General features: G+C 39.3%; 1 protein-coding gene across 8 annotated transcripts in view; it reads right to left on the minus strand.

Moving 5' to 3' along the window:
* The window catches only part of INO80D (INO80 complex subunit D), a 73910-nt gene that overhangs the window by 18629 nt on the left and 40138 nt on the right, over window positions 1-15143 (minus strand). For all 8 annotated transcript variants that reach the window (XM_086719421.1, XM_086719424.1, XM_086719417.1 and 5 more), the window contains 3 exons: window positions 10363-10587; window positions 3855-3964; window positions 1875-2008 (listed from right to left, as the gene is read on the minus strand). In XM_086719421.1, coding sequence (XP_086575547.1) covers window positions 1875-2008; window positions 3855-3964; window positions 10363-10587 — 469 coding nt within the window. The remainder of the gene's footprint in view (window positions 1-1874; window positions 2009-3854; window positions 3965-10362; window positions 10588-15143) is intronic.

Raw genomic sequence — 15143 nt, forward strand, 5'->3', positions numbered from 1 at the left:
GGTCACTTAAGTGACTGGCTCAGGTCATGATCTCACGGCTCGTGAGTTCAAACCCCGTGTCGGGCTCTGCGCTGGCAGCTCGGAGCCTTAAGCCTGCTTTGGAGTCTATGTCTCATTCTCTCTCTGCCCTTCCCCTGCTTGTGCTCTGTCTCTCAAAAATAAATAAATGCAAAAAATAAAAAAAAATTTTTTTAAATAATAAAAGGCTTTTATAAGACATTCTGGAAAATATGAAATTACAGGGACAGGAAAACATCAGTGGAGATACTTAGGGGTAGACTACAGAGGGGTAGCACAAGAGAATTTGGGGGGATTCACAGCAGATCTTGATTATGGTGGCGGTTATAGGGATGTATGCACTGTCAATCTCACAGCATTGTGCACCCAAGAGTGGATTTTACTGCACATAAACTCAAAGGAAGTGGGACACACACAGCCTACTCGGACTGCTGTGTGAACAGGACATCTGGGTGCAGATAAGAAGGGGGCAATAAGAAGGAGACCAATTAGGAGACTATTACAATAATCCAGACCAATTCGAGAGCAGAATGGTAGCAGTGGAGTTGGCAAAACGTGTCCGGATTCAAGACAGTTTGAAAGCAGAGCCAAGAGATCTGCGTAGGTTTTATCACCCAGTATTAAGTCTCTCACTGGGGGACTGATGGGGTACAAACGTTGCTATACTCAGACGTAATCTTTAACTTACAACAGTCCTTGTGACACATTTAGCTGGTGGCAACACCAGGATCAGAGCCTTAGACTATGAGGTCCTGGTCCAATGGCCATTCAGTTACCCTGCTGCTCCCCTGAAACTGTAAAATGCTTGCAGAGGGAAAGAATTGTCTTACTCAGCTTTTTCACACATATACCTTGCATACTACCTTGCAAATAGCAGAACTCAGCAAGTATCTAGGTAAAAGTAATAAAAATGCACTTTTTAAAAATAATGATGTAATTCAGATAGTCCACTAATTCCGATTTACCTCTCCTTCCAAATTACTCTGAATTAATTAGGGCTTATGATACTAGCATTAACAGAAGCAATAGTTAAGTTCAATAGAATTATAGAAAGGGTTGGCTTTTGGCCGAAATCTTATCAAATATCCAAGACATTCACAGAATTGAATATAAAAAAGCAAAAATCTAAAGAAATGGGGCGAAGAAAGCTTGAAAAATCTGTTAAGTGTAAGAAAATGTACCTTAAGGCAAAGACAGGTATAGAATAAGGATAGATAATAAACAAAATAACTATATGTTAGTAACTACTAAATACCTTCTAGAATAGTTTTTTTTTAAACTTATTTTTAATTTATTTTTTGAGAGAGAGAGACTGGGTGCATGTGACTGGCCCACCCAGGCACCCCTAGGACAGGTTTTTTTTAATTTTTTTTTTTTTAATGAGGCTATGAAGGGGCACCTGGGTGGCTCCGTCAGTTAAGGATCTGACTTTTGATTTTGGCTCAGGTCATGATCTCACAGTTCATGAGATTAAGTCCCACAGTGGACTCTGTGCTGACAACAGGGAGCCTGCTTCAGATTGTCTTTCTGCCCCTCCCCTGCTGAAGCTCATTTTCTCTCTCTCTCAAAATAAATAAATAAGCATTATTAAAAAAAAAAACAAAAAAAAAAAAACACCCACTCTTTAAAAACAATAATAAAAATTTAAAAATGAAGCTATGAAATTTACTCAGTGGGTCATGACAAGTATGTTTACATATTATATATTACATTATCTTACATTACATTACATTATATGATATATGATATTTTACATATTTACATACAGTTTGTACCAAGTCACAAAATATTTTCTACTGTGGACTGCTATCCAAAGTTTGAAAGTCTCTGCTGCCGAAAATAAAATCTGAACTCACCATTTTTTTGGCATGTTCTTCACACAGAGGGGTCTGGTGTGTAATGTCAAACACGGGCACAGAGCACTGCTGTCCGTCTGCAAACTTGGCCGTGCAACTTGAGAAAAGCTGCTGAGAGCGGTTCAAGAGGATATCTGTGTTTTTCAAAGTTAAGAATGTAATACACTGAAACTCAAATTACTTTTTAAAATTTGTATATAAAATCTGCTTCTTCCCTTATGTTTAGCAAGTAATACATTTTCTTATCTATAAAAGCTAAAGAATGAACCCAACTACTGATGTGGGAAAATGGTAATTGTTGAATTTATCAGAAGATAAAAGAGTCTGTTTTGCTAAAGGACTCCTAATAGGTGTCTCTTTAATAGCCTTTCTGATTTTTGTTATTTGGAAAAAGGAGGGTCGTTTAAGTCTTCACACACTATTAAAAGTTGCACTATAATGGTAAAAAAAACAAAAACAAAAACAAAAAACTTTAAGGAAAACTTTTTGCATACAATCCTCAGTAAGAATGGGGCACCTGGGTAACTCAGTCGGTTAAGTGTCCCAACTTCAGCTCAGGTCATGATTTCCTGGTTCATGAGTTCCAGCCCTGCGGCCGGCTCTGTGTTGACAGCTCAGAGTGTTGACAGCTCAGAGAGTGGAACGTGCTTCAGATTCTGTCTCAGTCTACCACTGTCCCTCCCCCACTCACCCTCTGTCTCTCTCTCTCTCTCAAATATAAATATTCTTTAAAAAGAATAAAAATTTTAATTATATTTTAATTCTAAAAAACTCATCGATCCAAATTTGGATTTTTCATTTAGCATTTCCAACACAAAACTCAAACTTACAACTTATGAAAACTTACTTTTAGATCAAAACCATACCATTAAAATTGGAACATCAGTTTTATTTATTTATTTTTTTTAATAATGCTTTTACTTTTATTCTTGAGAGAGACAGAGCGTGAATTGGGGAGAGGCAGAGAGAGAGGGAGACACAGAATCCAAAACAGGCTCCAGGCTCTGAGCTGTCAGCACAGAGCCCGACGTGGGGCTTGAATTCGGGAATGGTGGGATCATGACATGAGCCGAAGTTGGATGCTTAACTGACTGAGCCACCCAGGCGCCCCAGAACATCAGTTTTATATCATAAACATTTTTAAGCATCCAAACTTTTAGCCCCTGGCTACATATTCTAAGACTTATTTTATACCTATCAAGAAAGTACCCTTCTGTTTTTCCTTTTTGCTTTTATAGTTAAGGCGATTTGTAAAACTACATAGAAAGTGATGCTGAAAAAGTGAAAATTTAATCCCAAGAACAGAAAGGAAGGCAAAAAGTCAAAGACAATAAAGAACAAGTAACTGCTACTGTATAATTTTTTTAAATGCTACTCAATTTTAAATGTTTAATAAAACGGAAAATAGTAAGACTTCATAACCAGCCTGAATGAAACCCTTTTACCACAGGTTTCCTTCTAGTATATTCTGTCTTAATGTATCTTTTTTCCCAGTCAGTGAAGTTCATCCTTCCTTCATTTCAAATCAGCACTGTACCCAACACAAATAGCAAACTATTCCCAGAGCAAAAGGCACACTGTAAAATTGTATAACTTTCTTGGAAGATTAAAAACAGTTTTTGAATAATATGATTTGATTTTTCCATCAATTGAGTGTTATATATAGTTGCTTCTTACAAGCTACTTAAGAGGCACCACAAGAACCAGAATTCTGTTAACAAAATTTAATCAAGTGCCAGCCACTGGAAGAATCTGCTACTTGCCGTCAATTTTGCCAAGTTTGATGTAATTCTTGAAAAAGAATCACAATGACGTAAGCAGAGAAGAAGTATCCAGAAGACATCATGAAAATTAGAAGTTATATAAAAATTATTTTGAACATCAAATAGTTACGATTTCAAAAGTCATTCGCGTGGCTTAAGAATGAAATATGAACCCGAATGAATTCATACTTTTATGCCCACTCGATTAAGAGGATACGTTGGAAACAATGTCTGGTGAATGGAAGGGCTTTGTTAGGGCACTGTTCACCCTTCACGGTTCCACTGCATGCCGCTGGTTCCACCTCCCTCAACGTGGTCCGGCTTATGCTAAGGAAGGAAAAACACATTAATTTTTTAACAATGCGTTAGGAATCCAGGGCAACTTTTCAACGCTATGTCAGCAGAGTGCACCACCAACATTTTACTTTTCCACATTCATTAAATGAAAGGTCAATATGAGTTACGATGACCAGTTCCAATATTTCCCTAATTTACCGACAAAAGAAATAATTATAAATGATTTCCACTATGTCTGGTTTTTTTTCTTTCTTAAGTGACATTTTGGTTCCTTTTACTTCACAAAGAGGCAACAAGCAGACAAAAGTGATCAAGAACATGAGACTAGATTAATCGGGTCTAATTCTGAATCTCAGCCCTAACTCTTGCTAGCTGTGTGACCTTGGGCAAGTTACTTAGCCTCGCTTGAGTCTCAACTTCTTCACCTATAAAGTGGAGACAGAGTACCTTTAGTGGACAGGTAAGCACCAAGATACAACACATCCAAAATACTTATCATAAGTAGCAGATGGTAGGATACCTAGTAAACAGTCCATGGCTGTTAGTTGCTGGTATTATCATCATCATCAGATTTGGGCCATGTCAAGCTGCTGAACAGTAAATGTGCAAAAAACTTGATCTATGATGTGAGGAAAGGGATTATGATATGCAGAAATGATTGATTTGCTCTCATCTTCCAAAATGAACTCACTTTGGATATATTCTTTTAACTTTTTATAGTATGTGCAACTCCTTCTTTCATTAAATGTTATCTCCACTTGGCACATTCAATGTTTCAATGTTTAAATCTTGTTTTTAAATTTACGAATAGGCGATGTGTTCACATGGTTCCAGAAAAACCGAAGAATAAAAACCAAGCAGTGGAGAGTCTCCTTTCTCCCCTTGTCCCAATTTGCAAGTTCCTACTCCCTCTATAGTTAGTATTCATTTTATTAGTTTCTGGATCTTTCCATAGTTTTACACAAACATAAAAAAAATAAAAATATCCAAATTCTCAGAAGTACAAAACGACCCTGTTTGATTCTATAAAGCATCACAAACTAGTAGGCTTTTATGCACGTCTAAGCGTAGAAAAAGAATCTACGTAATACACTGAATCACAAGTCAGGCGTCAAAAACAAAATATCTTTTGAATTGTTTGTTTCTATATCTAAGGATTTTGATAGAATGGCTTACGCTAATTAGAAGGTCATACAGAACCAAAATTACATATGAATTTATAGCAAATCTAAACAACATTTCTATTATAACTTTCATATAAATAGTAACTGCAAACAGATAACCGGGGGCTGCCAGAGAAGTTGCTTTAATTGACAGTTCTGTAAGATTTGTCAGAATCACAAGAGTGGGGAAGTGGGCCATTAACTTCAGCTCTGTAAAAAGGATACACAATTTCAAATAAAGGAAACTTTACTATTTTGGCAGCTTAGCCCAAATTCTCTTGGTCTAGATTTAAATAGCAGGTAGTTCTCTATGCTGAATGGATAATTTTTGTAGAACACTTTTTAATAATTCGCTCAGCCATCTACAAAACCTAGGGTAGAGCACATTCCCTCATTTTCTTTATCCTACACTTCAAAAGGAACCACCGGTTTCATTTTTTAAAATTGCTGATCTATGTCTTAAAACAAACAGCAAAATAAAGTCAGTATAAATAAACTCAGAGTCAGAATTTCAATATGCCCCTGGATAATTAAGGTAAAAATGCCTGACATTAGATCTATTTTATTATCCAGATAATCCCAACAAAACAAAGGGAGAATTACCAAAACATTTTGATGTTTTTATTTATTTTTTATTTTACTTTTTTTTTTTAAATTTATATCCACGTTAGTAAGCATACAGTGCAACAATGATTTCAGGATTAGTGCCCCTTACCCATTTAGCCCATCCGCCCCCCCAACCCCTCCAGTAACCCTCAGTTTGTTATCCATATTTATGAGTCTCTTCTGTTGTGTCCCCCTCCCTGTGTTTTTTTTTTTAATCTTTTTAAATGTTTTTATTTATTTTTGAGACAGAGAGAGAGAGCATGAGCAAGGGAGGAGCACAGAGAGAGGAAGACACAGAATCCAAAGCAGGCTCCAGGCTCTGAGCTGTCAGCACAGAGGCCAACGTGGGGCTCAAACTCACGGACTGTGAGATCATGACCTGAGCTGAAGTTGGATGCCCAACTGACTGAGCCACCCAGGCGTCCCTACTGCCTGTTTTTATATTATTTTTGTTTCCCTTCCCTTATGTTCATCTGTTTTGTCTCTTAAAGTCCTCATATGAGTGAAGTCATATGATTTTTGCCTTTCTCTGACTAATTTCGCTTAGCATAATGCCCTCCAGTTCCATCCACATAGCTGCAAATGGCAAGATTTCATTCTTTTTGATTGCCGAGTAATACTCCATTGTATATATATCCCACATCTTCTTTATCCATTCATCCATCGATGGACATTTGGGCTCTTTCCATACTTTGGCTATTGTTGATAGTGCTGCTATAAACATGGAGGTGCATGTGTCCCTTCGAAACAGCACACCTGTATCCCGTGGATAAATGCCTAGTAGTGCAACTGCTGGGTCGTAGGGTAGTTCCATTTTTAGTTTTTTGAGGAACCCCCATACTGTTTTCCAGAGTGGTTGCACCAGCTTGCATTCCCATTGATGTTTTTAATATGAAAACACTCACTACAAGCTTCTCTTTTGTGTGATTAGATGCCCCTTTAACAATAGTTTCTACACAAACAGCACTAGTCTCTCTATTGTGGCTACAAGGTAGTTCAATTAGAGTTTACATACTTTAAAAGCTATTTCAGTGGCTTATTCCACATATTCACCACCATATATGACAAAGTTATTAGATGAGAAAGAATAATGTTATTCAGGGGCACCTGGGTGGCTTAGTTGGTTGGGCGGCTGACTTCAGCTCAGGTCATGATCTCACGGTTCATGAGTTCAAGCCCCACGTCGGGCTCTGTGCTGACAGCTCAGAGCCGGGAGCCTGCTTCAGTTTCTATGTCTCCCACTTTCTGCCCTCACCCTCACTCATGTTCCCTCCCTCCCTCCCTCTCTCTCTCTCAAAAATAAACATTAAAAAAAATTTTTTTTAGGGGCGCCTGGGTGGCGCAGTCGGTTGAGCGTCCGACTTCAGCCAGTTCACGATCTCGTGGTCCGGGAGTTCGAGCCCCGCGTCAGGCTCTGGGCTGATGGCTCAGAGCCTGGAGCCTGTTTCCGATTCTGTGTCTCCCTCTCTCTCTGCCCCTCCCCCGTTCATGCTCTGTCTCTCTCTCTCCCAAAAATAAATAAACGTGGAAAAAAAAAATTTTTAATTTTTTTTAAAGAATAATGTTATTCAGCTTATATCCAAGCTATATTTTAAAAGGCTACCTATTAAAAGGCAGCCACTAAAGTTTTAATTTCTAAAATATTTTAAAAGCGACTTTTTAAATCTCTTTTGTGGAACTGGTCTTTGAAAGCAAAAATATCAAATAGAGGGCATTATCCAACTGACACTGATTTTTGTGAACCTAAAATATAATGTAAACTAGCAAGTTACCAATCACCAACAAATGATTATGGCTCATTGCTAAATGAGTACCAGTGATGCACTGGGCAACAGACTTTTTACTAATCTTTAGTGACATAACCAAAAGGCGTCTTGGTATTTGTTTAGTAATATTTAGTTATCATGACGTTTTTAAAACATCACTAACAGTGGTTTGGGAACTTTTCTGAAAAAAAGCGGTCAGGGGGACCTAGAGTCTACCAGCTAAAAATCATAGATAAATAGTTTTCTACACAAATACTAAATTGTCCCAAACTCCGAGTACAGTCCCTTACATCTTTGACAAGGTCATAATAACATACTAGATTCAAAGTATACAGTGCTCTACATACAAACTGCTTCATGCTGGACGAAACTAAAGTTTCTACTGAAATGATACGCTTGCCAAGCATTATGTAAATGTTAGATAGCGTTATTTTAAAATTTTATTTTTTTTTTTCAACGTTTATTTATTTTTGGGACAGAGAGAGACAGAGCATGAACGGGGGAGGGGCAGACAGAGAGGGAGACACAGAATCGGAAACAGGCTCCAGGCTCTGAGCCATCAGCCCAGAGCCCGACGCGGGGCTCGAACTCACGGACCGCGAGATCGTGACCTGGCTGAAGTCGGACGCTTAACCGACTGCGCCACCCAGGTGCCCCAGATAGCGTTATTTTAAACCTATGTCAAACCAAGTGAATTCTTTCAACAAATAGAGAACAGGCATGTTTAATTCTATTCATCTGTTCAACACTAGAGATTTAAAAACAAAACGTACATTGTTCCTGCCCTCACAAAAATTACCGTCTGACATTGTATACAATTCTACAATGAAGCAGAGCTCAATAAGCACATGTAACAGGGGGACCAAACACAGTCAGTGGAACATGGGAATTTCTCTCCGAGAAGGCTAAGTCAGTAAGCGAGGACCTGACGAATGTTACAGAACGGACACTACCTACCCCCGCCCCTACAGAGGAGCAGGAACTGTGAGTGAGGGAGAATACTGGAGGCAGCAATCATTACGTAGGTTTATTAACTAGACATACAAGCTTTCAAACAACTCTAAATATGTCAAGAAGCAGAAAACTCTGAAGGGTATAGTTATCTTTTGGATAGATGCCATTAAAAAGTAGTTGTTGTTTTTTTTAATAGCAAATATAATGAAAACCAAAATACACAAAACTAAAAAATATATAGATATGTAAGAAATATGATCAGTAGCTGAAAATCAAAGGTTATTTTTCTTAGTTTGGTCTGTTTTAAACCCCTATTTCCTCAGTGACTTATGAGCATTAGAGAAAAATTGGAATATATAGACTATAATTTCTTTCAAACTTTATCAATAATCCTACCCTCTGAGATAGCCACTGCTAATATTTTGGCATAAAACTCCTAAAAGTGTGTGTGTGTGTGTGTGTGTGTGTCTCTCTCAAGGTTGTTATCTGAAAAAAACAAGTAAAAAGTGTGAAATAATAAACTCAATCTAGAACTGTGCCTTCTAAATTTGAAAATTATTTCCTTAATTAAATATGAAGATATTTTGGAAACTTTTAATTCAATTAAGCTAGTAGTTTCAAAAGGTACATAACCTAAATAAGTAATTACAATTAAGTTTTCACCACCTAAACTAATTTCCAAAATGGTAATAATACTACAATTTCTTCACTGAAATATCAGATAGCTCTACATTTCCAATATATGGATTTTCATTTAAAAATAGTATCACACATTATAAATCATGTTTTCAAAATAATTTTTAAGAACACAAGGGAATGGCTAGGATATATTCTTAAGGGAAAAAACTGGACACATAACTCTTAAGCAGTATGGATCCAATGTTGCTTTAAATACATACTTAAAATTTAAGGAGTCCAAAGACTAATTATGAAGTCATTAAAAATCGTGTTTTAAAGAACATCAGGAGAAAATGGCAATAATTCAATGTTAAGTGGGGAAAAAAGCAGGAAATAAAATATACATATAGCATGATCTCATTTTTCCTTTTTAATACAAATGCATGGCTCCCTGGAGACTTCATACACACGCAAACACACACATGTGTACACACAAGCAGAAGAAAAGACTAGAAGGAAACAACCAAAATATTTACAGTGCTCATTCTTTGTTTTCTGCATGGTGATATTGTGGAAAATTTCCCCTTCTTTTTTCTACATTTTTCAAATTTACAAAGCAATTACCTGGACTAGAAACAGAAAAGAGATTTTCCCTAAAAGAAATGCAATGGAATAAAGTATTTTGAAGACATAATATGTGAGAAAGAAAATTTTTAAATAAGAAGTAAAATATGTAAAATGCTACTTTCGTGGTTAAAAAAAAAACCCATAAACCCTACTTCTAAATAATACATGAAATTTGGGGCGCCTGGGTGGCGCAGTCGGTTAAGCGTCCGACTTCAGCCAGGTCACGATCTCGCGGTCCGTGAGTTCGAGCCCCGCGTCAGGCTCTGGGCTGATGGCTCAGAGCCTGGAGCCTGTTTCCGATTCTGTGTCTCCCTCTCTCTCTGCCCCTCCCCCGTTCATGCTCTGTCTCTCTCTGTCCCAAAAATAAATAAACGTTGAAAAAAAAAAATTAAAAAAAAAAATAATACATGAAATTTGAAAGCACCGTTATTTTTGTAAAGACAGGTGGCACTCTCCAATACTTCACTACATAAATTCATCTGGCGGAAACACAGCAATGCTTCTACTGTCAGCTCGTGGTGCTGTTATGTTGCCACCTGTACAACTCTCTGAGCAACTAAACCAAGGTGCAATGCTTCGACATTTCAGGTTTAAATGCCCACTGCCCACTGTGTCTCCGCTATCCACTCAACAAAATACAGAAGCCAGACAGAGACGAGTTCCTTACAAACAGGTGGCTGCCTAGGGCTCTAACCTGGTTCGGCTGCACGCAGCTCTCTGCAGTTCCTGGATTAACTGACCGGTACACTCGGGTTCTCTGCTGGCCGCCTGCAGCAAGGCTTTCCTAAACGTGTGCCGGCATTTCTTTTGACGAGATTCTGCCCGCTCCAGGCGGCAGAGGTGCTTATATTTCTGCTGAAAGTAAGTGCAAAGTTGGGTCACCCTGGAGCTCCTACTCTCCGTATCATCGTCATCTGACCTGGAAAGCGCAGGGAGAGAAGTGAAAACCTGATTAAGTGTGAGGCTCATTGGAGAGGGGAAAAGCAGGTCAAGAAGCTGGCCGACATGGGGTAAAATCCGTGGCAGGTGAGCATATGCTTAACAAAATTAGAGGATGAGAAATCCAGGAGAGCTGGAAAGTACCGTATTTCGACAACAAGTAAGGCAGCAGAGACAACCCAACGCTTTCAGAACCTTCTTAGCATCTCCTCGTTAGACACTTCATGCATCATTGTCTTCTAAATTTCAGGTGACTTGGGGTTCTTGGGATTCTTGGGAAGAAAATCATGTTACCTTTGCTTACTAAAAGTCTGAGTAAATGACACGGCAGTTATGAGGAAACACTCAGCAAATTTCATAAAAGATAGGTCATACCAGAAATAGAGCAGTGAATTCCTGCAGCACCTCCTCGAAGAGCTGCCCTTTTATGTGTGCTGGTTTTAACTACTCTTTTCTTGCTAAGCACTTAAAGAATTTTGATTGCAGGGATCACAACCATTCCACAGTATTTTTCATTTTACCTTTTTAACCACAGAAGATATCCTAAACAACATTTCACGTATCATGGATTACACAGAGGTTTTTCTGTCATGATGGTAATTTCGAGCGGCCAGTGGACCCCCACTAGCCTGCAACCTTGAAAAGGATGCTGAGGCCACATCGAGACTCAACAAGAGTGCTGTGGTAGGCGGGCAGTGTCTACCCTGGTGAGGTTAAAAAGGTCACTTTTCTATGGAACAAATGTAATCTCACCTTTTACTCTTAGGAATAATGCACACCAGACTCGAAAACTGACCCAGGTTACTTTACCTTCTTCAAACAGCGCGTATGTGATACTACAGACTATTTATTATTTTACTGATCTTCTGTAAATCATTGCTTGGCTTCTCTTAACTTCCTAAGTGATATCATTCCCTTTCGTTTCAAAATAGTCCGTAAGTGGCTACTTCGCAAATTTCCAGTCTAAGAAGTAAGTCCTAAGAAACAAGTTCTCTTCGGTATAGTCTCTACTACAAATATACCAATTGAAGGATCTTATTCAATCTTTTCATTTATTCAACACTCAACTTTGCTATGTGTCTATTATGTTGAGTACCACAGAGGAGAAAAAAAATGTAAGCAATTCTCAATGCGGTTTAGATAGGATGAGCACATACCCAAAGTTAAACAATTCAAAAGACGATCGAATCAATAACTAGAACAGTGGGGCAGGCTGACCAATGATTCAAATACCTGACCTTAAGTTAGAAAAATCTAGGAGCTTCTCACAATTTGAGATCCCAAGACCTACACTAGATCTACTGAACCAGAATTTCCATGGAATGGGGCCTAGGAATCTTTATTCTGAATTCTTCCCAAAGTCCCACAGCAGGATTTCATGCGGGAGCTCTAGTTGAGCCAGTAGGTGCTATTAATATCCTTAACATGAGGCAGAGAACAATAAGTGACAGAGAGAGTTACAGATATGGCTCAAGTGCCACTGAAGTTCACTAGCAAGTATGCTGGATCAGAGGCTTCGTTTTTTTGTTTATAAATGCTTGCTTGCTTGCTTATTTATTCATTTATTTATTTATTTATTTTGAGAGAGGTGGCGAGACAGCGAGAATCCCAAGCAGGCTCTGTGCTGTCAGCAAGGAGCCCAATGTGGGGGCTCAATCTCATGAACCCTGAGATCATGACCTGAGCCAAAATCAAGAGTCAGATGCTTAACTAACTGAGCCACCCAAGCACCCCTGGATAAGAGGCTTCATAGAGGAGATGTCAACAGAGCTGAACCATAAAGAAAGGGCAGAATTTAAAGAGAAGAAAAAGGGCACCTCACAAAGATAAAGGAATACAGGCCAGGCTTTGAAGATGGACAGGATGGGGAACAGTAAGTACTAACTAGCTAGCTTTTGCTAAGGTGTGCGGTACATAGGGGAGTGATGGCGGGAACGGTAAACTTTCTGAACCTAAACTAAACACCAGATGAAAGGCTTTCACTTTTATTCTACAGGCAGTGAAGACCCTCATAGAGTTTGAAGAAAATCGGTAACAGGAACAGCTGGGTGCGAGAAAGATGACACCATCAGCAGACGGAAATGAGGAAGAGACTGGGGGAAAGGGCAGGGAGCAAATGATTCTGAAACTCCAGGTAACAGGTAACAAGAACCCACGCCGGGGTGACACAGCAGGAATGCAGAAGAGGAGAGGTAACCCGCATATATAAAAGGCAGACCTTGTCAACTGGGACAGGTAGATGGAAGGGACGAGAATCCCATGGCAGTTTCCATCACCGAAGACCAGGGCACAGGAACAAGAGCAGATCCAGGGCAGGACATAAATTCATTTCAGACGTAAAGAATTTAAAGTACAGATGAGGTATCAAAGGCAGCAGTGGGAAAACCGTTGGACATGATAAACAGGAACACAGTTAGGGAAGGAGTACAGATTTCATAGCCCAAAACCAGCAACTGAAGGACAAGGGAGTCACTGTACGTAAAAGGGCACAGAGATAATAGAAAGAACAAGGCATATAAGGGCCATTATCATAAAAGAATTAACTCAATTTGGTGACTGGATATAAAGGATAAGAAAACCAATAATGACTCAATGACTTTGAACTTGCATAACTAGGAGAATGGAAGGGCTATTAATAGAAAAAAGAGAGGAGAAACAACAAGTCTTAAAGGGAAAGTAAAGCTCAGGTAGATAATCATTTGCCAAAGCTGTTATTTGAAAAGACTCCATTATATTATAGCAGGGAGGAGAGACTAGCCCAGCAGTTCTCAAGTGTACAGTGAATGGAGAGAAGCACCTGGATGTTGAGGCGGGTTCCAGCATTACAAAAGTATTCAAAGCTTATAAGGAATTTCCAGGCTTATCTTGTTGCGGACCAGGAAGCAGCAGTTTGAAGACCTGCACAGGTCCACAGACCACCCCTGGCATGGTCCTTAACCAGAAAATCTCCCAACATGCCTCCCACTTCTAAGATGTTGTGACATTAGTATTTCACACCTGGTTGCGGAGAAAGAGTAGCAAACTGGGCAGAGAAAGGCCAGTGTCCGTCATTGACCAGCAGTGACAAGGCCTGGCACCTACTGCATTCTTGGTATGTTACCTTCCTTCCTTATCTGTGAAATAAAAGAGACCTGAGGCTTGGGGGCGCCTGGGTGGCTCAGTCGGTTAAGCGTCCGACTTGGGCTCAGGTCACGATCTCACGGTTCAGGAGTTCGAGCCCTGCGTCAGGCTCTGGAGCTTGCTTTGGATTCTGTCTCCCCCTCTCTCTCTGCCCCATCCCTGCTTGTGTTGTCTCAAAAATAAATAAATAAACATTTAAAAAAGAGAGAGAGCTGGGTTGTCTAGCTCCCAAGGTTGTTAGGAGAATGAAAAGAAAAGACTTATCTGAAATTAGAATACAAGTATAGCTACTATTATTAAATAGAGAAACCTAGGAATACTGGGTGGCTCAGTCAGTTAAGCATCTGACTCTTGATTTCGGCTCAGGTCATGAACTCGTGGTTTATAAACTCAAGACCTATGTCCGGCTCTGCTGACAGTGTGGAGCCTCCTTGAGATTCTCTGTTTCCCTCTCTCTCTGCCCCTCCCCTGCACACATGCGCTCTCTTTTACTAAAAATAAGTAGTAAACATACACACATACACACACACACACACACACACACACACACACACACACACACACACGAGATACACCTATATCCATTAACTAGCCTAAACAGTTTTACCATGAGTTCTAGCAATATCCAAAGAAAAACTAATTCTAATTACACACAAAATACTCCAGATGTCAGAAAAGAGGGGAATATTCTCCTTTAATACAAGTACCCTAAGCTTGATACCAAAAATAAGGAGAAATATGACAAAAGGAAAATTATAGGAAAAGCTTATTAATGATCCCAGAGGCAAAAAATATTAGCAAATTGAATCTAGCAGTATATAATAAAGGACATATCCAATCTGGGTTAATTATTTAATTATTTCTCAATCCTACCTTACTATACATCTCTTCTGCAAAACAACACAATTTATTCCTCTTTTCCTTTCATGTTAAAAGTTTCTACTTCCTTGCTTCCTCCTGATATTTTCCCCATTTCCTTCTATTCTCTTTCCAGTCACTCCATTTTTAGAAATTCTCTAACTTCAACATCAACTTATATGCTGCGGACATGAATTTGTTCTCTAGCCCATACCTCACAATGATATTTCAGACACAGGATACTTGGTGTGCTCACCCACATCTAACTACCCAAGAAATGCTAGAATTAGCAGGACAGAGTACTGGGAGGAGACAGGTGCACAGAGAGAAGCACTCTGCAGATCTACAGAGGATTCCCCTCAGTTCCTCACTTGAGTCCTGCGATCAGTACAGGAGTGTGGGAAATACTGGAGGCCAGGAAAGAACCACCTGAAAAGAGGAGGCCCAACTAATCCCAGCAGCACATGCAGGGCCAGGGTTAGTTTGTGTTCCCACTGTCCCAAGCGGAAAAACCTGCAATATGCAGGGCACGGGGTAGACTACTCAGGAGCGTATGCC

Source organism: Puma concolor, chromosome C1 (genome assembly GCF_028749965.1).
Source record: "Puma concolor isolate L17-30 chromosome C1, mPumCon1.1.hap2, whole genome shotgun sequence".
NCBI classification, from domain to species: domain Eukaryota; kingdom Metazoa; phylum Chordata; class Mammalia; order Carnivora; family Felidae; genus Puma; species Puma concolor.